Source organism: Tricharina praecox (genome assembly GCF_024521635.1).
Source record: "Tricharina praecox strain CBS 144465 chromosome Unknown BZA05scaffold_1, whole genome shotgun sequence".
Lineage (NCBI taxonomy): Eukaryota > Fungi > Ascomycota > Pezizomycetes > Pezizales > Pyronemataceae > Tricharina > Tricharina praecox.
Window position 1 is genome coordinate 339,474 of NW_026250403.1, and position 24,883 is coordinate 364,356.

Below are 24,883 nucleotides of genomic sequence, written 5' to 3' on the forward strand. Positions count from 1 at the left end.
GAGATGGTCTACGGTACTAGTACTGTGTGATTGGGCCTTCAGTAAGCCGAAGCTATGTGTCGTCGAGAGCTGAGAGCTGAGGTCGCCGTGCATTTGGTGTTAGGTGTCGAGTGTCGAGTGTCGACTGTTGTGTTGGTTGTAGTCGTAGTTGTGGATGTGGCGGTAGTAGTGGAAGAATGAATGGAGGCTGTCGTCGTCGTGGGGATATAACTATTACCTAACTAACCTAGGATAGAATGTTACAATGTACGGTATACCGTATTATACCGAGCCTCAATGTTACAAGGACAGGTTGGCTCACTATCGAGGTTTTGCAACGTCCGCCGTCCTTAGGTCGTCATGGCAACGGAGGGTTGCAGGCATTGTGCAGGGGTGGATACAGGGATTAAAGTCAAGGACATCGTCGAGGCTATGGACGAGGCTGACGACGCTGTCCTTGCGAAGAACAGGGAAAATTGACCATAACCCCTGTCCGCCGTATGCTGCCAAGATGTAAACAAACTACCTGATTGAGAATTCAACGACAACTCATGTCAGAGACTCCTGTGGTGCGCGCGCGGAGGTACAGAGAGAGAACTCCCACAATCCTCGCTACAATCATGTCGCATCAAATGAAATTCCTCACGGTCGCTACAGGAGGTTTTTTTTATTGTGAACGGTTGAGTTGCGTGTCGCGGCGTCGCGGTGTCACGGCATCACGGTTGTGGATTTGGCTGTGGACTTGGCTGGTTATGGGTCGCCTCGCCCCGCGGCCCGACCAACTTTTTTTGGTTTTTGATGGGTTATGCAATGCCAAGAACGATACGTTACGGCGGGTGCTGCAAAACCTCGTCTAAACCTTTGTGCTTAATTACGGACAAAAATAAGGCGGACGTAAGTACGACGGACGTTGCAAAACCTCGATACTGCTCCAAGGACAGTTCACTTGCACACACGGTCGATGAAATGGCGGTACATACATGCTAGCTAGCTTGGAGTACCAAGTATATTATATTTTCGTATCATTTCGTTCCAAGCTTTTACCTACCTATTTGATCATACTCATTTAACCTCATCATGTCCGCCATACCGTATTATCTCACATGAGAGGTATGGGTATAAAAACTCCTGTTATAGGCACTAGTGCATGTAAACATGATGGCTAGGGCGTCTATGATTAGCGCACCGAGCAATTATGCAACGTCAGGTGTTCAACCTTCAGGGGCTGGCAGGTATCTTCATACAGCTGAACACACGACTCTGTAGCTGGAAGTATCGTCAACTACACAGTACTATCCTCCTCACATCTCGGAAGAACAATGCAGCTATTAACCATTATGAACGACCAAGTATCGGACTCAGCGCCGCCAGTAGAAACCCTCACATCATTGTTCTCACAGCTAACAATCTACCAATCCGGCCAGGCCACCTTGCACGCGTTCGCCACTTAAGTTCAAACATCCATCAGGGCCCCGGAAGCAGCCCATCGCAGTCGCCCCACGACGGCCCCCCCTCCAGCCGCCACTCGTTCCAGAGTCAAACGAAGTCGAACAGTCGATTCACTTTGGACCCAATACATAGCCGCAGCACCAGCAGCAGCACCGGCCGCTCCTCCACCCGCACCAGCCGCACCTCCAGTTGCAGTGGCCGCTCCTGCAGCTGCACCGGCCGCACGCCGACGCTGAGCCGCACCACCGGCCGCATCACTGGTCGTACCACCAGCCGCATCACCGGCTGCACCACAAACCTCAATTCCAGCTGCCCTTCCAGCAGTAGGAGCCCGGAGAAGTGCCAGGCTGTTAGGGAAACCTCAGTGTAGCCATGTAACTTCTTCCCCGCAAATTACCGACACTGAAGGTGACAGTGAGGATGAGGATGAGGATGATGGCGCTGAGTACGATTTTTGTTGGCGAGCACACAAGTTTTAGTTAGATTTTCACATATTGTAATAGATTCTGTGGACAGCACGAAGATTCTGTGGACAGCACGAAGATTCTGTGGACAGCACGAAGATTCTGTGGACAGCCCGAGAATTCTCTCCTATCAAATAGGCGTGTTTTGATATTGCGCTAGTCCCTAAGCACTTTAGTCTGCGCTAATGCGCGCTTTGAACCTATAGTGGTGACATTTATACCCGAGCCTCTCACGAGAGATAATACGGTACCATTGAACCCATCGACTCATCGACTCATTGAACTACCCACCCATCCACCCAATTCCCACCGACTTCCGAAGTGTTACATCTCTCCTCCTACGATTAAAATGACATTTCCACCCTCTCCCCCCGTCCATTCCCTCTCCCTCATCCCCCATCAAAAAGGCATAATAAACAAACTGGTATCCCTTATCCAATCCAATCCATCCCATCCCCCCCAAACCCTAGTAGAAAAAAAGTAGACCCGTTAAAAAAACAGACAAAACCCCCGCCCGCCCCATAAACAAGACATAAACAAAATCAAGAACGAAAAACCAAGAAAGCAAGAAAGCAAGCAAATGCACGCCCCCTTAGAAAAAAAAAAGAAAAAAAAAGGCTTAGCAGAAGATTCCACGCGCTCATGATGCTACAAAACAAAAACGTGCCAGCACAAAGTGAGTATGATACAGAGTATCAGCAGCCGTAAACCTTCATCGCGTCGTGAAAAAAACTAGAAAAGAAAAAAGAAAAAACAAATCACCACCGGAGATTGCCATTTTCGCTCTCATTCATCCATCCAAAAAACACTATCTATTGAGACAACATTCCCATGCTTCCCTCATACGCCTCGTCCTCCTCTTCCAACGGCTCAATGCCGATGCCCGAGTCGCCATTGATCCTCCTTCTCTTGGACTTGACCTTGACGGTGTGAGTGTTGGTGATGGTGGTCAAGACGCGGTTGGTGCTGGCGGGGCTCAGCGGCGCTTTACCGTACTCCTCAGACATGGAGGAAGAGGCGCTGGCTTCGGCGTGGCTGCGCTTCTTGCTCGCGCGGTGCTTCTGTTCACGCACGTATTGTCCCTTGCGGTCACCAAAGCCGCTGTAAAAGCGTTCAACCTCCACCTGCATGTCGGCGAACGTCTCCAGGCCCTTCTCGCGTTCCGTCTCGAGCTCCTCCTCCAGCTCGTGCTTCTCCATCTCGAGGTGCGCGATCCTCTGCTCGAGCTTGTAAGTACTGATCTTGTAGTTTGAGATATCGACTCGGAGCGACTCGATCTGTTGCTTCTTTTCGTCGACGAGGTTGCGAAGAGCGACGTTGTCAGCCTCCCATTCCGCCTTCAACTGCACAAGGTTGGACTCGGTCTGGTTGAGGGCTTCCTGGATCTGGTTCTTCTGAGAGACGATATTGGCTTTCTCCCGGATGACCTGTTCGGCGAAGAGCTGGTGTTCCGAGTCTTGGAGCGTGAGGGTCTCTTCCAACTCGGCCTCCTTGTCTTCGGCGTCCCGCAGCCACCCCTGAAATTCAACCACAGTGGCTTCGAGCTCCGTGATACGCTGCGCACGATCGTTGATGATGTGCTCGAGGCGGACCTTCTCTTTTCCGGCTTCGAAGCGCACGGTCTGGAGTTGCTGCTCGAGTCCGAGGATCTTGGATTCCAGCGCCTCTTTGTCACTGGCATTCTGACGCTTGAGTTCCGCGATTTCGATGGTAAGGCCCTCGATTTCGGCAGCACGCTCCTCGCTGATCTTCTGGAACTTGCGAGCCGATTCTCGCTCGTCGGAGAGCTGGTCTTCGAGGTCCTCTTGACGGGCCGCGGCCTCTGCCCGCGTGTCGTCGAGCTCGGTCTGAAGAGCGGCAATGTCCATTTCCGACTTGGCCGCGGTGTCATTGAGCTCTTGCTTGAGCTCGATGATTTCGTCGTCGGCATCCTTAACTGATGCGTTCAGCTCTTCGAGCTCGCCTTGCAACTGCATGATGAAACCGTTAAGCTTCTCCATGTCTTCCCTGGATTGTCCCATGGCGTTCTCAAGTTCGGAGACTAGAGAAGCGTGCTCGATCATGGTAGCTTGAAGACGAGACTCGAGGTGGCTCTTGCCAAGGATAGCTTCGGCCAACTTGTTCTCCACGGCAGCGACAGCAACAAGCTTCTCGTGCTGAAGCTTCTTGATCTCCTGCACATGAGAGGCAGCCTGTTGATCGAGACGTTCACGAAGTTCCCGCTCGGTGGTGATATGGATGTCGATCTGCTGCTCCAACTCATCAATCTCCATGCGGTCCGCCTCGGCAGCCTCAGTGAGGTCTTCGATTTGCTTGCGGGCTTCACTGAGTCGGTGGTTTGCGGCAGCATCGGAAGCTTTAACCGCGGCAAGTTCCTTATCAACCTCGGACTTCTGCGTCTCCACATCCTCGAGCTCGGCTTCCAGGTCCCGGATCGTATCATCCTTCTTCTCGATGTCCTCCTCAAGTTTCTTGAGCGTCTCCTCTAGGCTATCAATCTTGGACTCGCATGAGAGGACATACTGCTCGACGAACGAAGGGATATCGCTCTTCGCCACGTTGGGGTTAGCAATGTCGAGATGCATAGTGATTTCATCGAGGTAGCCATCAAGCTCAGCAACATTGCCCTCCTCGGTGTCGAGTTTGGACTGGAGGACCTTCGCATGCTCCCTTGCGGCAAACAGCTTTTCGTCCAGTTCCTCGATGAGGGTTCCCAAGAGGCCCAGGGCGTGGTCATTGCTGCAGTCCCCAAGTTGGCGGTTGGCGAAGGGGGAGTCTTCAAGCTCCTGGCGCTTGATGAAGAGGTTTTCAACACGCTTTCGAACATCTTTGAAGCGCTCCTTCAACTTCTCGACAACCTCCTCCGGAGAGATCTTGCCATTGGCGTCCTGGGCCAGGATTCGAATCTTGGCCTCGAGTTCCCGACGAAGTCCCTCACTCTCGAGTGCTCGGTTCTTAGCAATAACCAGCTCAGTAAGGACTTCGTCCACAGCCATGTCGAGGGGTTGTTGACCATTGATGTAGGGTTGGATCTTCTGAGCGATGATAGACTGCTCTTCCTCCGCTGTTTTGGCTTGCCTGTTCAACTGATCGATCTGTCCCTGCAGCATCTTCAGTTCCTCAAGGTGTTCCTGGTTGGCGAAGTTTGAGGATTCGAGCGAAGTCTCAAGCGCGGCTATCTTTGCTTGGAGTTCTTCGATGTTCGTCCTGAGACCAGCATTATCTCTCTGGGACACTTCAAGCAGATGCTCCAGGTCAGCGATCCAAGACTGATGCTCCGAGATGTCACGGCGCATGAGCTCCCTCTCCGCCTTGAGAGCCGCCACCTCCTCCTTTGACTCTTTGACATCTGCCTCCAGCCCTTCGATCTGCATCTCCAGATCCTCCTTATCGCTCTCCAAAAGCTTGATGGCCTTCTTCGATGCATCAACCTCCGCGTACAGTTGAGCAATTTGACGTTCCATGCCCTCCTGCTCCGCTGCCGCCGCACTGGCTGCCTGCTTGAAAGTCTCGATCTGAACCGTTGCTTCGAGAAGCTTCGCATTGACGGAATTCTTGTCGTCAACAGCGCTCTCGAGGTCGGCTTTGAGTTCCGCAATCCGAATTTCTAGCTGGCCGATATCTCTCTCGAGGCCTTCCTTCTCAGTCTGCGACAGTTCTGACGTCTTCTCAAGGGTGCTGATTCGATTCCGCAGACCTGCGATTGTTTTTTCGAATTCTTCCCTTGCATTAGCAGCGGCTGTCGCAGCTTTCTTGTGTACGGCGATGTCGTCTTCCAATCGAGAGATTGTCTCCAGCAACTGTTGCCGTTGATCCTCAGAAGAGAGAGAAGCATCCTCGAGGTCCCGAATCAACGCCTCGAACTGGTTCTTGTCGGACTGAAGACGCTCGTTGGCCGATCTGAGTGCGTCATTAATTTCCTGGGCACCGCAAATCTCCCTCTCGAGGACAGTATTCTCGACGGTACGCTGAGCGAGTTTTCCAGAAACATCTAGGTGCTTTTGAGTGAGGTTGATACACTTGCCATGCAGTTCTTCGACATTCGATTTCAGGTGCTTGACCTCGGTAGTCAGGCTTGTCCTGTCCTGTTCAAGACCCGCAACGAAACCGTCAACAGTCTGCAGTTCGTTCGTAAGGGCCGAATTGCGTTGGTCGAGGACTGAATTGCGTTGTTGGAGGTCCTCAATGGCCTGTTCCTTCTGGGAGAGCTCATCTTTCAACTTATCTTTGTCGTCAAGAAGGTCAAAGATTTTTTGTTGCTTGTTAGCGGCCTCCTCCTGAAGGCCTGCGTATTTTTCTTTTAGGTCCCGAATGTCTCTCTTCGAGTCCTTAAGGTTTGCCGCTAAACCATCCCTCTCTTCCGTGAGCTGATGGATTCTCTGTTGCTTCTCATTGGTCTCATCCACAGCCAACCGACAGGCCTGAGAAAGGTCTTCGATCTCAGCCTCTTTATCGTGGATCTTATCCTGAAGAGCTCCGAGGTCGTCCGCAAGCCTATCCATTTGAGTTTCCATATGGTTGATATCAGTCTCCAAGGCCACGTTCTTCGCTAGAAGAGGCTCGAGCCTATCGTTGTTGTACTCGATTTCTTGGCGAAGGTTTTCTGTCTCGTCCACCAAATCCTTGATCTCCCGGTCCTTTGCTTCTAGCTGTTCGTTGGCAGAGACGATTTCTTGCTCTAGATTTGCGACGTTCGAGATAAAGTCGGAAATACGGACTTCAAGATGCCTCAACTGGTCGGTCAGGCCGCCGATCGCCTTGTCCTTATCGGCCACCTCCTCTTGCCACTGAATATTCTCGAGACGAAGGTCCTCAACTTCCTTCTCCAGGGCCTGAATGTTTTCGAGCCGGTCGGCGGCTTCATTTTCCATTTCTTGCTGGACCTCCACGTGTTCGGCTAGCTCCTCCTCATAACGTGTGATGGTCTCCTGCAAACCGACCAGTCTCGCCTCCGTCTTCTCCCTGTCTTCCGACCCCACCTCCACGGCATGCTCGAGACTCTTGACGTGGGCCTTGAGCTCGGCAATGCTAACCTCGAGCTGTCTCCTCTCTTCGGTAATGTGTGTGTGCATTCCCTGCAGTTCCTCGAGTTCTGTTTCAAGCTCGATAACCTTGCCTTCCAGTGCCTCCTTCTCGTGATCGATGAAATGGACAGTTTGTGCCCCCTCATCCATCACGTTCTCCAACCGCTCGCCTTCGAGTTCTTCAAGATCTCGGATTTTGGCCGCCAGTTTTTCGCCGATATTCCGGAGCGCATTGTTCTCCTGGTGGTATCGCTCGGCCTTCTGACGTAGCTCCTCGGAACTGGTAAAGCTAGTGTCGGCTTCTTCTTCCAGATCCTCGATTTTGCGGTTGAAAGTTTCCAAGGCCCTCTGCAGCTTCTCGTTTTCCGCTTGAAGATCGGCAATCCTCGGGTCAGGCTGGGATTCCTCCTCCTCATCTTCCTCCAAGATTTCACCACCGCTGCTGACCGAGTCACCATCGCCACCAGTCATGACGGACATTCCTCCATTGAAGACGGACTCTTCAACAACAGCCTTGAGCTCGATCCTCTCTTTCACTTCCACGGAAGTCATCCGGGTGCCAGGTTGATGAGATGGGGTTCGGAGTTCTTCGATCTGATGCGCAAGCGCCTTATTCTCTTCGATCAAGATTTGTTCCTCGGCATCGTGGAATTGCTCCGCCTCCTCCTGCCAGCGCTCGGCCTCCTCTGCGCGTCGCATGATATCTTCACGAAGGGATGCTATCTGGGCTTCAAGGATCCGGACCCTCTGATCGCGGTCGGCGCGCGGTGTGTGGAGACTACTGCTCTGCTGTCTCGAATCGGGAGCTGGGGAATAATCGAATGGTGAAGACGATCTCGCACCTTGTTGGTCGTCCTCGCCACAGTCCATTTCTCCCATGTTGACATCTACATCTTGGTCGCGGATGTGAGAATTCGGGGCCTCCCGAGCACCGTGTTCCAGCTCTTCGGAAGCCGCATCCTTGGCCGCTAGCAACTCCCGTTCCAGTTCTCCGAGACGCTGCTGCGAACTGGCGAGCGCCTGCCTAAGTCGCGCAAGCTCCTCGCGATGCTTCCGGCGAGCAGCGCTCTCCTCGGCGTGGATATTGTTCATCTCCTCACTGAGGGCATTGCGACGCAGAGCCCGCTGAGTGCGACGTGAAAGAGTCTGAACGAGGGGCATGTACTGAACCACTTTGGCCTGTCCAGACGGCATCTCCGACATTGGCTCGCGACTGGGAACCACAGCCATGGTCGCCCGTCGTTTAGCCTTAGTGCGTTTTCGGGCGGCAGCAGATGGTGTATTCGAAGCTGACGCGATACCCATCCCACTCTTGCGCCGAGCACCAGATAACGGCACTAGTACTGGTCCCGGATCCGAAAGGCGAGCAGGCTTCTTTCTCTTCCAGCCTGGTGTTCTCTGTACGATAACGCTGATCGGTATGCTTGGTGACCGACGAGCCAGTGCCGCGTGCCCGCCCTCGTCCTCGTCTTGCGTCTCGATATCCTGGACCATGGGCGGCACCACGCTGAACCGAGCACTCCGTCTACGGGATGATGCGGGAGCTGGAGTACGGGGCGTCGGGACAGCAGGCTCGTCCTCGTTCCCATCTTTAGCGGGTGGGTTCTTTAGCGACTTTACGACGCTGGTGAATGTCTTGAGATCGTGGTTCGAGGTCGGAACATGCAGGGCCAACTTGTGACTGGCAATGACCCGCCGTAACCGTGGAGATACAGTGTATATAGGGTTGTCGCCGCCCTTCTCGATGAGCCATCCCTCTTCAACGAGCTCCTTTAGGGTCTACATTACGTTAGGACCGAACCATTGCAAGTGCACTTCGGATCACTCACAATGCGTGCTCGTTTCTTCCACGAAGCCGGGATCGCAATATCATTTTCACCACATATCTTCTCGAAGGCAGATTCTAATCAGACACCGCCCGGTCAGCAACAAGTTCCACAGAGCGCTGGGATACGAGGGGGGGTCCAGAATGCCTACCGATCGACACCAAAGGAATCGCTTTGTTGGCGGTCTTGGGGTGGAACTGCGAGTCGATCGCGGCGAGCACCCGCACTTTGTACGGGTACGACGGCATGTCTCTGGCGGTCGCGGTGTTGTTGTTGGATGATGCTTTTTGTCTTACTGTTATTTGGGGGGTGAATTCAAAATGTAAGCGACGGGGTATCTATCGTAGCAGTCGATGTTATTGCGAAGAAGGTATAAGGTATGGTCTGTGCGAAAAGGATCAAGTGTGACAAGGTGCGATCAGGTAAGGCAAGGTAGAGTGGAGTATGGTGTGGTGGTAAGAGGAGAGGAAGTATCGGAGTGGAGGGTGGTGGTGGTAGTGGTGGTGGTAGTGGTGGTGGTAGTGGTGGTGGTTATGTTCCAAAAAGCCCAGTTTCGCTGAAACGTGACGTCGGTGGATTTGAATTGTGGTTATGACTTGCGGGTGTGGTGTAATGTACTAGTATGACGCGCGATGTAGGCGGGACGCGCGTGATTCAGTGCGAGGCGGGTTTTTGGGAGCGGGTCTTCTCGATGGTTCCAGGTTTCGCGTCGTCGACTCGTCAACTTGTCGTCGATGCCGGCGCCGTTGTGTTGTGGTGGTGGTGGTTGTTATGGCAACTCGCAACCGAAGGGGCAGTTCCAAAAAAGGAGAGCGGTCGTAAATTGAGAAGTGAGAGGGGAAGGAGAGACGGCTCAGACGAGTGAGCGAGAAACGCCGCTCGGAGGGAGGGAGGGAGGGGGAGAAGGGGAGAGAGTAAGGGTGGTAGAGGGTGATGAAGGGCGGCGGTGGTGATGGACCGTGGTGGAGGGAGGGGTGATGAACGGGCGGTAAGTTTGCTGGCTGCTCGATTAACTACTTCCGCTCTGCTGCCTGCCTGCCACACGTCCTCTTCCGTTCATTCGTCGTTGGGGCTAGTTAAGGGACCGGGAAGATGGTTGACTGCAATAGCGCTGCATGGAAGCCGTCGACATGTGTTCGGGCCTTGCTAGCTGCGCAGGTGAAGTGCATCCTCAACTCCATGTACCAGATACTTCTTACTGACCTACATCTACGGTAGATACTCTATATAGACACTCACTCTATCTGGGATCCACGACAGGCTCTGGATGGCTCAGCTCAAGGGAGAGAGACCTTGTTCTCTGCAGAAAACTCTTCGGCTTCAGGTCGATCTGACCCCTGCGAAGTTGTTTGCGGCTGGGAGGGAAGAGGGATGATGCAAAGACAGCTCAGCACAAGGCACAGCTCACGATCGCGGATCACTTCCCGCAGAAATAAAGGCGAAGCACGATGATTTGCCCTGGGGAGAACTGCATGGAAGACAAGGGCGCTCAATACGCTACGAGACAGACACGACTGCCCTCTTCCCTTGCCTGCTTAGAGTATCGGTGCACTGCGTTCTTACCATAGGGTAGAGTGTCTTACCCCTCCTCCTCATCCCCTCGATGCGGATCGGTTCTGTGGATCTCACTGCCTCTGCCCCTCTTCTCTCTGCCACCAGTGGCGTTGGGTTGTTCCAGTCATCTGGCGGAGAGCGTAATGGCGAGGTCATTGTGTTTCATTCACTCTCCCCGGCCGGCGCCGGTCCCGCAACAGCGGCATCCATGAAGGTGAGGGAGAAGCACGTAGGTACCTAGGATCTTAGATAGACCGGATACCGTAGAGGGGGCACTGGGGAGACAGCTCATCGAAATCTTGGTCTCCGTCTGGCCAACCGCGCTTCAAACATCCACAGCCAATGGCCGGCCGGATGATCGGTTCCGCTTCCTGTGCTTCTAGATATCCATCTCGTGCCCCGCCCAACCGGTGACGAGGCGCTTTTTCTACGCCGTCCCCTTTCTCTTCTGCGCCTACATCTTTATCCGGAAGATCTCCCTTCGCTTCGGCAATCACATGATAGCGCGTCGAGGTCAATGTCAGCAATTAGCTAGGTAGTTAGCTGGGACGCAGCCAAGGGGACCGTGCAGGGTCCCTACGTCTGGGGGAGGTGGGGCTGAAGTGCTCAACTGAACCCTTCGAGTCTCTTTGAACTTCATACCCCTCCCCGTGCAAATAACCAGTGTCGACACATCTCGAAAGCTCTTTAGTACAGGCTGGTCCAGCAGAATTATCAACAAATACCCAATTGCCAGCTGCTACTCGCCCGCAATGGATATCCGCCAGCTGTTGTCAGACGATCAGCCACATCCTCGGACAGTCGGTGGCCAAGCATCCAATGCATCAAACGGATCTGCTCAAGCAGTTGGCGGCGAGGCATCCAATGCTCAGAACGGAGCTGCAAACTCATCACCACTCCTCGCACTGCCCAATGGTCAGTCACATCTTCATTCCGTCCAGGTACGCAGCTAACGACGTCTAGAGATCCTACTTGAGATACTATCCTCGGTATCCCACTACGACCTCGCCCGCCTCTCACAGGTCAACACCAAACTCCAGGACTTCTGCTCCACTCCATCCCTCTGGGCACCATTCCTGCACTCATTCCGCCTTCCCCCGTCGTACCCATACCGGGCCCTCGTAGCCTCACTGCACGAGCACCTATGGCTGCGTCCGCGGCTCTGGTGGTCGGACCAAAACTGCAGCGGCCACCTCGTCACAACCTTCTTCGAGCTCGAAACCGAGACGATAACACTGCACACGATCCTAGCGCCGCGCTTCCCCCCCAACGTGAAGAAATGGTCTCGCGACCCGTCAGTCCCAGTCTCCTCGCCAGCAACACGGGTGAGCCGCTGGCCCGCCTCCCTCCTCTCCGTCAACTCGCATTCCAAACCCGACCCGCGCACCGGCGAAATCGTCGAATTCATCCCGGACAGTCCCATAGCCGTGAGCCTCTTCCGGGTGCTCGCCATCCCAGCGGGCCCACCTTCCAGCAGCAGCAAATTCCTCTGGCCGCCGTCTTCCGTGCCAGCTACCGTCGACCGCTGCGCCAACAGCGAGAGCTTCGACGCGGGTACGTACCGAGCGCCGTACCCCTCTTTTGCCAGCGCGGACCTATTCCGGTTCCGCCGCGAGCTGCGCCACGGCACCACGCAAATGCGCGGCGAGATCGAGACGCTCTCCGCAATCCCGGCGTCATGGTACACACCCACCCGCGCGCGCCCGCTCCGCGGCATCTTCATCGCCGACATCCCAGACTACGGGTACCAGATGCTCCTGTTCCTGCAACCGACAACGGCCACCATAGACGCCGTAAAGCTCACCGGTGACACCGACCTCCCCCGTGGGAAAGTACTCTTCACCGTCAGGGATCTGGAAAACATAGTCAGGGTTGCGGACGATAGCGAGTGGCCCGGTGCCAGAGTCGTCCCTGCTGGCGTAAGGATTGGCGGCCGCAGACATGGGCTTTGTATGTTACTCCTACCCCCCCGTTTAGATGGTTGTTTGTGGAATGAGCTGTGCTGAAAACCCAGTCACGGCAGCAGCAGCGGCAAACGTGGCAAACATAGCAAGAAATGGTAACTGGGAGTATGCGGAGCTGTTCCTGGTCAGTAACGATAAGGTCGCCCTCCACTGGATGGGCGGCAGAGAGGGCGACAGGATCGCTACGTTCGAGAGAATCGATGTGGACACGTTCGTCTATGGTGGCGGGGTGCAGGTTTTCGGGGGTGAGAGTTGGTAGGCGGCAGGTCAACATCGTCAAGGAACAACGGGAGGCGAGATGCGTTTTCTTTTTGCTTGTTTAATCATGACCGGGAGTTGCGGTTTAGTCATGATATATCGTTCGGTTGAGGCGGGTGATGGGCTGTGATGGGCCATGATGGACAGTAAATGCGACGAGCTTTTTTCTTTTTTCTTCTTTTTTTCTTTTTATGGGAGACGGGGCAGCTATGGTAGCTCGGTATGGGATGATGTACTCTAAATATGGTTTATGAGCAACCAATAACGACATCGAGATTCGATTCTGACTGGCCGAGAGTCAGGGAGTCGAGACATGGACAAAACCTTTATTTTTGCGTATCCGTGTATCCGGCATGTCTCCGACTCGCAACTCGCAACTCGCAACTCTTGTTTTTGTTATGTAGTCTGGACCTCATCGACTGACCTCGTCGACTGATTGATCGTCTGGGTGACTGATCATCCGAGTGAAAAGTGAAAACCTGCCGGAGCTGAGTGAATACCGGTAATGTAGTTACTTGCCTGCCTCCGCTCGAGCCTTGACTCCGAGATCGACTCTGAGATCAAGAATGAGAACAAGAAGAGAGGCGAAAACACAGTGGCAATAGCGATGGCAAGCACGCATCCGCCGTATCCGTGTATCCCCCCACTGCAACATCCAGAGGTAGATCTATTCTACTCTACCGTACACAACCCACGATCCGAGGTGTACAATACTCTACACAGAAGCATCCACACTCGCCTAGGTACTCTACAATGTATGTACTCTACATCATGTAGCTGCATCATGACGTCCCTTGCAGCCTGCACAGTGCCCACGGTTCCGCAAATTCCCAGATCCCAATCCTCAAGCTCCTAATACCAGTTACGATTCCAGCGATTCCAGCGACTCGAGAACAGAACAAATGTATTACTTCAAACGACCAATGATGCCGTGCCGTGCCATAGTAGTAATAGTAGTAATAGTAGTAGTAGTAGCGCAGCAACAGTAAAGCAAACTCAAACTCCATCCCGATCTATATGCAGCCCGTACGAATGCACAACCTCCATCTGCCGGTGCCATCTGCCATCTCCCATCGCCACACCCCGCCATCCATCCATCCATCCATCCATCCACCCACCCACCCCGTATTAAAACCCAAGTAAGTAGTATCCTAAACCACCGGACCCCGCGGCAGCACCTTCCTTTCCTCGCCGAGCACCACTATCCCGCCAGCATCTATCAGACCCATGGCCAGCAAGTAAAGGCAAGAAAAAAACGAAACGAAAGAATAAAAAACAGAAGAAAAAGATGGAGGAGACAAACATCGCTGGTAGAGCACCCACGAGGTGACAAACACGACCGGCAGCGCGATGATAACGATCCTAACCCTTCACTCCGCACAGCCACCTCGTCGCATCAGTCCCGTCCTTCTGTCCATCCATTACACCCCGCGCCCCGCGCCCACCACCCCCCCCCCCCACTACCACCAGCACCCCCCCTCCCCCAACAACGAAGTAACTCACTTCCGCTCTGCAGCCTTATACTCAGGACTACTGGTGCTGCTTCCTCCACTCTTCTTTCCCCCATTGCTTCCCCCATTCCCATTCTTCCCATTCCCCGCCGCACTCTGAGCCGACGTAGCAAACCCCCTCCCCCGAATCTCGAAAACAGGCGTAAGCGGCGGGGCGCGAAACGGCGGGAGCGAGGTGCGGGGCGCGTGCGGGGGCGGCGGCGGATTGCGGCACGCGGCGAGACCGGCCGCCGTCAGCCGCGACGTCCGCGCGCTGTAGCTCATTCGCATCGTTGTCGACGCGGCCGCCCGCGCGATCGCGGTTGTGGAGGTGAGGGCTTTGGTTGTGGGGTGCATTCTTGCTGTGGTGTTGTGGGTGGAGAGGGGGGAGGTGGGTGAGGTGGAGGAAGAAGTTTGGTGATGGGATGTGGTGGGATGTGGTGGAAGAAGGATGGGCGAAGGGTCTAGTGCGTGCAGTAGTGCGATGGTCGTTGGTGGTGGTGGTGGTAGTGTTGGTGGCGGATTGTTTATTTGCTCGTGATTTGTTTCTGTGTATGTAGTACTCGTGATCTGCCTCAGTCGGTTGGTCGGTTGGTAGGTCGGTGATGGAAGAAGACAAGAAGACAAGACGGAAAGAGAAGTTCTCGGGCGAGGCGAGAATATATACGCAAGTAAGAAAGTAAGAAAGTGTATCTACCGGTATCGACCAGATCCCCTGGAAAGAATGTTGAAAAAGCTAAGCTGAGACCTGAGACCCGCACGCACGGTGCGCACTGCAGAGTAACTACAGGGTGGGCGATAGGTAACACCCACTCACCGCCCACCGCCCCTTTAGGGTTCCTTTTACTTGTCTAGGTGGAAAGGCAGAGATAACATTTTTCCTGCCCCCAGGTCCCCCCAACCACTACGGTACCGGTACTCTAACCTAGCCTAGTATGTAGACAACAATTCCAGAAAATCCAGCCCCAACAGCCGCCCGCCAGCGGCGAGACGGCCAGTCTACCTCAGCCCTAACTGGTAAGCAACTGCTCTCAACGGCGCCTGCCTGCACAGGCAAGCGCAACCCTGCCACGATGAAGATGGCTGGCAGGCAGCGCGCAGGGCCAGGGTGACGTAAGGGGTGCACCCAGTGAGGATCTGTCCCCCTCCCTTCCTCGCGCCCTCGCACCCTCGCACCGTCCGCTCTCGGCCGTTTGCGGCGATCGATGCTGGCTGCGACGCTGCGACGCTGCGACGCTGCGCCTCAACGAAAAAGGGCGGGAGTGACGACTTACATACGGGGCGGGCAATGGAGGGGAGGGAGGGGAGGGATCCAATCCAATCATCGGTGGAATAAATGCGCGCAGGAGGCAGGACGGTGGGTGTGGCAGATCGAGGAAAAACGTTTCGATTCGTTTCATTCAATCCCGCTCCGCTAAATTAAACTGCTGCTGGTATATGCTGCTGCTTGGCGCTGCTGCTGCCTCAGCCAGCTGCTTCCTGCGCCCGCGCCCCGATGCTCATCATCGGCACCCAATCTAATCCCCTCCCTTCCCCCCCCTCCCCCACCCACACTCACCTCTCATCCCCCGCAGATAAATGCTGAGTGACATAGAGCATGTGGGGATATCACATATTACTCTAGATATATGATTGGGAACCAGGAAGGAGGGGGGCCCGGGGGCACTCGAGATCGAAAAAGGAGGAAGCTGAGAATCATCGACGGCCCGAATGCCCGCATCCGCCATCCGCACACACACATACGGCACTCTCACCGACACACCGACACACACCGACGCACCGACACAGCCGTGCCATTGCAAGTATTGCAAGTATAGGTACTAGTATTAAAGGTACACGTAGAGCCAGTAGACCACAATATACATAGGATAGGCATTCACACGCCCATCTACTCGTCCGCATCATCCGGCAGCTCCTGGAACCGGCCCTGCTCGACCGCCTGCCGCACCGGGTTCTCAACATTGATAACCCCCGTCTTCTTCAATCTATTATCGTCGCAACCTGACATTAGCCCAGGCTCTACGTACCCGCCTGCGGGACGACCGATACAACAGTAACGGGGTAGTGGTGAAGAGTGTGGTTGCATGCCTTTCAAAGAGGACAAATAGACGTTCCGCCTCGCGTTCCTTCTCTTCCTGTGACATCCCGGCGAAAGGATCGGTAAGGGTGGGTTCATAGTCGAGTGTTTGACCGGTGATTGGGTTGATGGGACGGGATGAGGCCGACGCGCTGGGCATGTCGGATGAGGCGGGGAGGGGAATGTTGTGGGTCAGTAAGAACCCCGAGGCGTAGCCGTAGCCAATGTTGAGGATAAATTGTTCGGCGTTTTGGTCGGAAAGGGTGAACAGGAGCCAGGAGATGTGCTCTCGAGTGTTCGGTGCCGAAGCGGAGCTTGACAGCTGGAGGAGGCGAGCGGCGAGCGTCGTGCCTTTTCCTAATGGCTGCTTCCGTTCCCTTTTGCATCCACATATGATTAGCACTGCGATGGGACACCATGTAGACGGAGAACTCACTCTTCGGATGGTAGCAACCGGCTCTTGAGGTAGTCCTTCACATCCTCGTCTGCGATGTCTGCAATAGCCCTCAACAACGTCACCAACGGGGTTCCAGCCTCGTCCCAGCTCTCAGAGGTGTTTGCGCCGAGCTTGGTGAACTTTGGGTCTATCGCCTTATCCAGTATATCTACTAGCTTCTTGACATGTAACAGCGGGTCTTCCGGCGGGAATGCAGCATATTTGCACGCCGACAGTCTTGCGCCCACCATTGCATTGAGGATATTCGAGAGCGGCGGTTGGAGAGGGAAAGATGCTGGCTCGAGCTGCCGGAGCATTTTGAATAATGACGGTGCACAACTGTCTCAATTAGCATGCAACCACTACCACGTACACAACCACCATCTCTTCAGCAATTACGAACCCTATTGTTAGTCCCTCCTCATCCGCCACGTAATGTGTCAAGTTGAAGTACAGCTTTAATGTTTCCGACAAAGCCATAGTAGCCATGGGATTCGACGGTCGTACGTCCTCCGCATGTCGTGCAAGAGCCTATCCCGATCAGCCACCACAGCCACCACAGCCAACACCATCACCGCCGCCCTCGCCAACATACCTCTTTAACCGCCGTCTCCAACCCATGCACCTTCAACAGCTTCTTCAAATCCGCCGAGGTATCGTAGGTAATCAGCAGCAATATCCTAGCCAGCAAGAACTCATCATCGCAATCTGTGCTCTTTTCTCAAATTCAGCGGCGTCCTTTCCCGCATCGCGTCAGCACCTACTGTAAACGCCTCCGCCGCCTTCTCATGGAACCCACAATCCACGACGAACTGCCTGGTCTTCGGCGCCATGAGCAGGGTGTTCGCCAGCGCCCTCTGCGCCTCTCGCGCACTCTGGCGGTCCTCGGCGTTGACCACGAAGCCGTGCGCGCCTAGCACCCCGATCCCAGAGGCAGCGTACATCTCGTCGTTGCCGACCGGGTCGCGGCTGTACACCTTGAGCTGTTCGAGAGCCTGGAAACGCGCTGTGCGGGATGGCCGTCAGCGAATTGCAATGCGGGGTGGAGGCGCGCCATGGCCACCGCGGGACTGACCGGTCGCATTGAGCCGTGGCGGGGTGAGGTCGTCGCGGAGCTGAGAGAGGAGCTCCGAAGTGTGCCGTTGCTTGTCTGCTGGGGGGGATGTTAGCACTCCCGCCGCCGCCGCCATCACCGAGCTCGACTGCTCTGCACTGCTCTGCACGTACCGGGAGTCACCATCGTGAGTGTCGTGTATTATGTAGCTATGGTAGTCGTCGCTCGTTATTTCGTGTCTCTTGTCGCTTGTCGTGAGTGAGTAAAAATGAATGGCCAGACCGGTCCGGGCCAAAACACTTGTGGGAGAAGAGGTGATGCTTGATGAAGGGGGGGGAAATTATGGGAGGTTGGAGGGTAGGCAGGCAGGGAGTGGGGTTTCCAATCCCCGTCCATCATCAGTCCTACTCTACTAGTAGAGTGCTATCTAGAGTATGACCTCACATGCATCTATGCATGGCATACATACCTACCTACCCCCCCCCCCGCCCATGTCCGCTAGATAGATGGACCGCTGAGATTAACGGGCTCGGCCTGCGGTGCCGAGAAGATAGAGTTGCCCGCTTGGCAACGGGCCTTCGGCAATGGTGCCAGCGTTCCGGAAGCGAACATAAAGAGGCCGGCGCTTTGTTGAGAACCTGAGATACAAGTCCATCTTGGATACTCATGCAGCGTTACTCATAGGATAACTAATAGGACGCATTGAACAAGAGATGTACATTTGACCGATTCTATCTAAGCCCTCTAAATGCACCCTATTCCCCTCAAAATCGAAGATATAATACACAGATGCAGGACTACATCTTCTGCAGGCCATACGTCTCCAACTCCGCATCCGTGATTAAACTCGGACTCTTCACCAATGGGTCGATGCCCTTATTATTCTTCGGGAACGCAATAACATCCCTGACACTATCGGTACCCATCATGATAGCGAGCAAGCGATCGAAGCCGAGCGCGATCCCCGCATGCGGCGGACATCCACTGCCCAGGACATCGAGCAGATGATCGAACTGGTGGATCTTATCGGGATGGACCTTGATGATCTCCTCCAGGATGTACCGCTGCAGCTCGGGATCGTGGATACGCCGCGACCCACCGCCCAGTTCGACGCCGTTGACGACCAGATCGTAGTGTTCCGCGCGGACTCGCTGCGGTTCGGTGCCGAGGAGGGCGAAATCTTCTTCGTGCGGGGCGGTGAAGGGGTGGTGGGTTGACGCAAGGCCGGAGGTGCCGCTTTGGCCGGGTTCCGAGTCGTCGGTTGGGGAGAAGAGCGGGAATTCGGTTATCCAGACGAACTCGAAGCCGGTCGGAGGCTTGAGGACTTCAGCTGCAATGGCTTTGTTGATCAGGGCTGTTCGCAGTTGGCCGAGTCGCGTGCCGCTGCCCTAGAAGATGTTGGTACGTGTCCGGTCATGACGGGCGTTGACGGGTGTGATGCAACTTACTGCGTAATGTATAAAATGGTTCTTCAGCAAGACGATATCGCCCTCATTGAGCTGTAGGGCCTCGTTGATAGCCTCGACCTCGGCAGCAGATAATCCGTGCTCAGGAACACCATTCGCCGTGTCTTCGCCGGCAACGTAGGACATGAACCGGTCTGGCCCGCCAGCTACCTGGTGCTCGGCCACGAGCTCCTCGTGAATGCGCTTCATAGTTTCTAATTGCGCGTCACCACGACGGATGTAAAACGTTTGGGCGCCGGGGTACCGGGTTTCCTGGTTTTCGTCGAAGAAGACTTTGTGAATCTGTGACTATCTGTCAGCAATGCTTGTTTGAAGCTATTGCGATGGGCAAAATCGACCTTGAGCTTATGGAATCGCAGATCAGGTTTGTCGGTTCCATAGTAACGCATAGCATCCCGATAAGTCATCCTTTTGAATTGGAAGGGAATATCAACGCCCAGTACTTTCGACCACAGCTCTCTGAGAAGTTTTTGCATGATCTCGATGACATCCTCCTGGCGCGCAAACGACATTTCGAGATCGAGCTGCGTAAACTCGGGCTGCCTATCCGCGCGCAGGTCTTCATCTCGGAAGCACCTGGCGACCTGGAAGTACCTAGCAACGCCGCTAGCCATGAGAATCTGCTTATATTGTTGAGGTGACTGCGGCAGAGCGTAACACATCCCCCCACTGCCGCTCTGGCTTCTGTTGCGAGCGGGAACGAGAAACTCCCGGGCGCCCTCCGGTGTAGACTTAAACAACAATGGAGTTTCCACCTCCAGGAATCCGTGCCTACGTAGCACCGAGCGACATACATCGTTCACCCGACTCCTCATGTTCAGGGCCCGAGCGAGTTCTGGCATGGTGCGCAGCTGGAGATGTCGCTTCTCAGCCGGGAACACGGTTTCGGGAGTGTAGATAAGGTCAGGAGACACCGAATTGAGTTGAACCAGCGAATCGAGACGAATCTCCGGCCTGTCCTGCGCTGCCGAGTCGGACCACTGCTTGCTCTCACCGAGTGACAGCGTGTCTGGCGCAGGTGGCGAAACCGATTTAACGATCGTTCCGGTAATAGCCACCGGTACGAATGGCGGAAGCTTCAGCAGAGCGTTGTGCATATCCTTTCGCTCCTCGGAGGTATTTGCATCGATGCTCGAAACCAGCTGAATTGTGACATTGGGGCCCGTAAAGAAATCGTAGAGATGCAAGAACACAAGTTTCTTGCTCACCCTCCGCACCGTCTTGATGTAGCCGTGGAGCACCACGTCCTTGTTACCGACACGACTGTTGATCTGCTCAACTCTGTGTGTCGCGCGAGGAAACTTGACTGCAGTCGTCAGCCCTCGCTCTTTCTCGCAATCATACCAAGGGGAGGGGATGTGTCACACTTCTGCTCCAGTCCCTCCGGCGGCGGCGGCAGTCCTGTAAGGGAAACCGGAGGCCTCGGCTTTCTTGGGGGCGGCTTGGTAGACAGCAGCATTTCGTACGTCCTATCGACCTTACTCGCATCCTTGATGGTAGGCATGAACGCCTCATCGACCTCGATCTGCTTCTTGCTCTTCTTGACCTTGCTCAAGAACGCCTCAACGTCTTTCGTCGTAATTCCCTTGGTGGTCCTCCACACAGCCTGTTTCCGTGGGCCCTCTGGCTTTAGTCGTCCTTCGAGCCTCACCTTCACTGGATCCGCCAGCGGAAACTCCTCCTCCAGCGATTTGGCAGCATCAGACGCGGCTTGGGCACGCTCCTCGGGGGTCTCGGGGGCCTTGGTGCTGCTGTACGTGCGTGCCGATGTCCGGGGAAGCAGACCGAGCTGGTTGGGCCGCGGGGTGAGACCCCGGCTGAGGATTCGTATTCGACAGCGGAGACATATCCGCGATACTGTAGACATTGCGCACGATCCCGCTGTGTATGTTTGGCTCGTACGGAATTGCCAGGTGTGTGTAGAAGGGTGGGTGGGAGGTTTGGGGCGCGGAGGACTGGTGAACGTGGGGTGATTTTGTGAGATGGTTTTGAAGAACTTGGCAGAAGCCACCACGCCGCACAGGGTAAAAGTAAAAATTAGTTATCGATGCATGCGCAATCACTCATTCCGTCCTCTCTACGCTAGAAAACAGCAAAACAAAGCCCAAAAAAAGCGAGAACACGAATTGTTTGCCACAGAGTTTGCTCTGCCCCGCCTTGGTGTTGATTCATTCGCGCGGGCCCGCATAATCCCCGCCTGCCAGTCCGCTGTCAAGAAGTACTTACTTATGGATGAATTTATTCCCATACATCTCTCCCGCCCTCACCGCCCCCGCACGGCAACCTTTCAGTACACATTTCCAACAGTCCCCGGTACATACGATAATTCAAAGGAAGCGTGAATGATAATGCAAGAAAACCCATAAAAGTGGAAACAAAAAATAAAAAGCCATATTCTACAGCTACCATTCCCTCCCAGCACTTTGCCACCCCACCTCCCGCCGTCACCCATACCAAAAAATGAGACAATAGTAAGTAAAGAAAAAACCCCCCTGGTTCGGTCGATTCGAGAAGCCAAGAAAACCGGACGGAATGAAAGTTTACAAAAGGCCTCCTCCAGTACAGCGAATACCTCACAGGTCAATCATTATCGCGCTCGTATGATAATAAGCGAACCAGAAGAAACATAACCAAAGCAAGAAAGGGAACAAGAAGAAGTCAGAAGCTGAAGAAACAGGAATACTATATACCGGGGATATTAAACCGACCCACAAAACGACCAAATGCCTCGACACTTTCCCTCCCAGCTCCATTACTGCCAGGCACCAGGTGGCGGTGTACCGGTGTTGTTCGTCCGAGGGAAAATTGGCATAGTCTCCAAAGTCTCCAGACCACCCATGGTCCCCGTCTGCCCCGAAAAGTTTCCCTGCATCTGCGCCTGCTGTTGCGCCTGCTGCTGCTGGACCAACATACTGGCACGGAACGGGTTCGTGCCACCGGGTACTGACAGTCCCGATCCGCCTGTAGGCTGCGGTGATGTGTTGGTGACTGCGGTACGTGCGAAGGGGTTGGTGCTAGCTGTGGTAGCCGAGCGGCCTATTGCAGCGCCGCCGGTAGTCGATGCGGTAAGTGTCGATGGCGAGGCGCTTGATATACTGCGCGCGAAGGGGTTGGTAGATTTCTGCTGTCCGGGCATTGGCGGCGGTTGAGAACTGCCAAAGTTCTGTGGACCCCCGCCTGTACTGGTAGACATCAGCATGGACTGCCTGAACGGATTGGTGGCGTGGCCAGTCAACGACGGGACTTGTAGGCCTGCCGGTGGCGGCGGAGACTGGAAGTGTTGAGGCTGCTGCTGAACCATGGAGGCTGGTATCTCCGGCAAAATGGACTGTTGTTGCTGCTGAGGCATGTATTGCTGTGGTATGGAGGGCACCACCGGCATATGTTGATCTTGCGGGGTGTAGCCTCCAAATCCGGTGCCGGTGAAGTGCTGTTGAACGGGTTGAGCCGGCGCAGGTTGCTGTTGCGGGAACGGATTGGTATTGGGCTGTTGGTAGCCCATAGGGAATCCGCCTGTCTGCTGTGTGGGCATCTGCGGCATAGGCGGCTGCGCTGCATACATCTGCTGTCCATACGGGTTCATCATCTGAGGCGCTCCTGTCATCTGGGGAACCTGCTGCTGAACTGGCACTTGTTGGTCGGCAAACATGGGGGTCTGTTCCGTTTCTATGCTCTCAAAAAAGTCGATAAGGTCTGGTGCAATCCCCGAGGTTTCTCTCGGCGCTGCTGTCGTTTGCGCAGTGCCAGTCTGGGCGGGTGTAGGCCCGTTTTGTGCAGGCGCAGTCTTGCCAGCGGCCGGTTGAGATGCTGCCCCCCCGGGCTCCTTTCCTTCCTTCTGTGCCAGGTACTGTCTCCGGTTCACGTCGAAATCAGGGTCGTTCAGGTATTCCTCCAATGAGGAGGTCAAGCTGGTGGGCGCGTGTTTGATGTTCGGGATCTGTAACCGGGTTGATACCTCCACCCTGCGTGCCGCCTGAAGGAACTCCACCACTTCCGCCGTCTGAGTGGTAAAGACCTTGTATATTCTCAGCGCCCGTTCGGCATCGTAGCGTGACATCTCAAAATAGTGCTCTGTGCGCGCCAGAACCATGAGAATGCTTTCTGCAGAAATGTGCTGGGGGGTGGGTCAACAAACCGAGAACGTTTATCACTCCTTCGTTGACGACGTGAAAGAGCTCCAAAAGGTCGGATATCAACAGCCTGAATGCGAGCAACGTGATCTCGTTGTCGACCTCGTCGTCCAGAAACTACATAATCAGCGCAAAGTTCACGGAGGTTCTGGCACCCATGCATTTCCCTACCTTACACTTCAGCAGCGCCTTTATCTGAAGTTGAACGCATTCGACCTCCCGCAACAACCCCTTATCCACACTGAGCTTCCGCAGTCGACCTTCGCCGTCCCGAACATAGTCCGTCCGCACATCGCCGTAGGTTCTCGCCCGTTCGTTGAGGTAATTCGAGTAATTGCGTATGTTCTTCCCTTGAATCTGGGCTATCGTTGCGTCAAATCAGTTGCCATCCCTTCAAACTTAGACCTCCCCGAGAAAGAAACCAAAAACTGACCGTCCGAGTAGTGCGACAGAGCTATCAGCCGTGGGTTACGTCGAAGATATCGCAACGTCACATCCTTCTCGCCCTCCCGCATCATGTAGTGTACGACGATGAGAGCTTTGAAAATGGTCTGCCGGGCTCGTAAGTATTCGGGCAAGTCAAGTCTGGTTACCACCACCGCCGCCGCCATCACCATCACCACCATCACCACCAGCGCCGCGTGAAATCATACCGTCCATGAGGTATCCCTCAATCTGTTGTTGATAGCTCGAAACACCTCAGCGATCCCCGCCTCGCCGGCATGCGTTGCAATGAGAATGTGTTCGACATATTTCGCCTTCGGTGCCGCAAGTTTATGTTTAGTGGCCCCCTAAGTATTGTACCGCACCCGTCAGCGCTGCGGCTTCCTCTCGGCCTTTCGCGACAGACAAGACAGACAGACCTTCACCGACTTCTCAAACGAGCTCGACATCGGTCGTTCTGCGGACGCCTCGAAGTCCCTCCTCCGACGTCCCAGGTAGTATATCTTTCCCAGTGTGCTTTAACTCCCCAGATGCCCACCGTAGGGGTGGTGGTGGACGTGGTGGCAGTCGTTGGTTGGCCGGCGCGGGTAGAGGGAGGAGGAGGAGTATGAGGGTGGGGAGGGTCTGTGTGCCGTTGCTTGCCCTTTACTCCCTTATGTAGCGGTAGAGTTCTGGATACCGATGGTTCCGGCGGCGCCGCGCTCTTGTCGCAGATCGCGCTGGCTAGGCGTATGCGGCGATAGACAATGTAACGCGATCGAGAACTAGCAACACCGTGGGAGCTGAAAGCGAGCAGTGGGTTGAGCGCGACAATTCCTTCGGGGCGGGGTGCTTGGATATTAATGATGTGGTAGAGTTTCCGTCCGCTGAAGCAACTGCGCTGTGAGCCGCAGAAATGACGCGTGCAGAATGGGGGTTGTTTCGATGCCTGTAGTAGTTATTGCCGCTGCCAACTACTATCCGGGTACCTGTGTAGAGTAGCTCACGTTAAGCCCGCCAGTTGGTTCGATGTCGAATGAGACGGAGGTATGATATCTGTCTAAGACCTGTCTACTAGAGTAGATGGATCTTTTCTCGGAGCCGACACGATGGCGTTCAGTTCCGCAGTGGGCCGGGCTTGGTTGGCTTGCTTTGTGATTAGCGAGTGGGGCTCCAGCTGCAGTCGATGTCCAGGCGATGATGTCCTCAGGAAAAGAGGATAGAAAGGCCCACAGCACTCAGCCGTTCGGAATATAAAAGGACGGAATCTCGACGAAACGAAACAACAC

At 54.7% G+C, this 24,883-nt stretch overlaps 6 protein-coding genes across 6 annotated transcripts; 2 read left to right on the forward strand and 4 right to left on the reverse strand.

Moving 5' to 3' along the window:
- Positions 1 to 1,174: 1,174 nt before the first annotated feature.
- Positions 1,175 to 1,882, forward strand: BZA05DRAFT_381139 (uncharacterized protein; the record flags this gene model as incomplete). The annotated part of the gene is made up of 1 exon (XM_051481974.1): positions 1,175 to 1,882. The coding sequence occupies one exon, from the start codon at positions 1,175 to 1,177 to the stop codon at positions 1,796 to 1,798; it is 624 nt and encodes a 207-aa protein (XP_051344016.1). The 3' UTR covers positions 1,799 to 1,882.
- Positions 1,883 to 10,893: 9,011 nt separating this feature from the next.
- Positions 10,894 to 12,793, forward strand: BZA05DRAFT_381144 (uncharacterized protein). Its single transcript, XM_051481975.1, has 3 exons — positions 10,894 to 11,211; positions 11,260 to 12,246; positions 12,323 to 12,793. Exons 1-3 carry the CDS (start codon positions 11,049 to 11,051, stop codon positions 12,517 to 12,519), a joined length of 1,347 nt encoding a protein of 448 aa, XP_051344017.1. The 5' UTR covers positions 10,894 to 11,048; the 3' UTR covers positions 12,520 to 12,793.
- Positions 12,794 to 13,521: 728 nt separating this feature from the next.
- Positions 13,522 to 14,474, reverse strand: BZA05DRAFT_2687 (uncharacterized protein). The gene is made up of 2 exons (XM_051480209.1): positions 14,022 to 14,474; positions 13,522 to 13,886 (listed from the first exon to the last, which is right to left on the reverse strand). The coding sequence occupies exons 1-2, from the start codon at positions 14,363 to 14,365 to the stop codon at positions 13,670 to 13,672; spliced, it is 561 nt and encodes a 186-aa protein (XP_051344018.1). The 5' UTR covers positions 14,366 to 14,474; the 3' UTR covers positions 13,522 to 13,669.
- Positions 14,475 to 15,675: 1,201 nt separating this feature from the next.
- Positions 15,676 to 17,771, reverse strand: BZA05DRAFT_381152 (guanine nucleotide exchange factor). Its single transcript, XM_051481976.1, has 7 exons — positions 17,597 to 17,771; positions 17,286 to 17,527; positions 17,117 to 17,236; positions 16,925 to 17,052; positions 16,522 to 16,860; positions 16,097 to 16,462; positions 15,676 to 15,993 (listed from the first exon to the last, which is right to left on the reverse strand). Exons 1-7 carry the CDS (start codon positions 17,709 to 17,711, stop codon positions 15,897 to 15,899), a joined length of 1,407 nt encoding a protein of 468 aa, XP_051344019.1. The 5' UTR covers positions 17,712 to 17,771; the 3' UTR covers positions 15,676 to 15,896.
- Positions 17,772 to 18,271: 500 nt separating this feature from the next.
- BZA05DRAFT_381163 (tRNA synthetases class II-domain-containing protein) lies at positions 18,272 to 21,021 on the reverse strand. The gene is made up of 4 exons (XM_051481977.1): positions 20,409 to 21,021; positions 19,380 to 20,347; positions 19,024 to 19,323; positions 18,272 to 18,963 (listed from the first exon to the last, which is right to left on the reverse strand). Exons 1-4 carry the CDS (start codon positions 20,554 to 20,556, stop codon positions 18,373 to 18,375), a joined length of 2,007 nt encoding a protein of 668 aa, XP_051344020.1. The 5' UTR covers positions 20,557 to 21,021; the 3' UTR covers positions 18,272 to 18,372.
- A 772-nt stretch (positions 21,022 to 21,793) lies between these two features.
- On the reverse strand, positions 21,794 to 24,064 carry BZA05DRAFT_414232 (ANTH domain-containing protein; the record flags this gene model as incomplete). The annotated part of the gene is made up of 6 exons (XM_051485247.1): positions 21,794 to 23,142; positions 23,177 to 23,288; positions 23,343 to 23,533; positions 23,605 to 23,722; positions 23,825 to 23,929; positions 24,035 to 24,064. 6 exons carry the CDS (start codon positions 24,062 to 24,064, stop codon positions 21,794 to 21,796), a joined length of 1,905 nt encoding a protein of 634 aa, XP_051344021.1.
- Between the last annotated feature and the right edge of the window lie 819 nt (positions 24,065 to 24,883).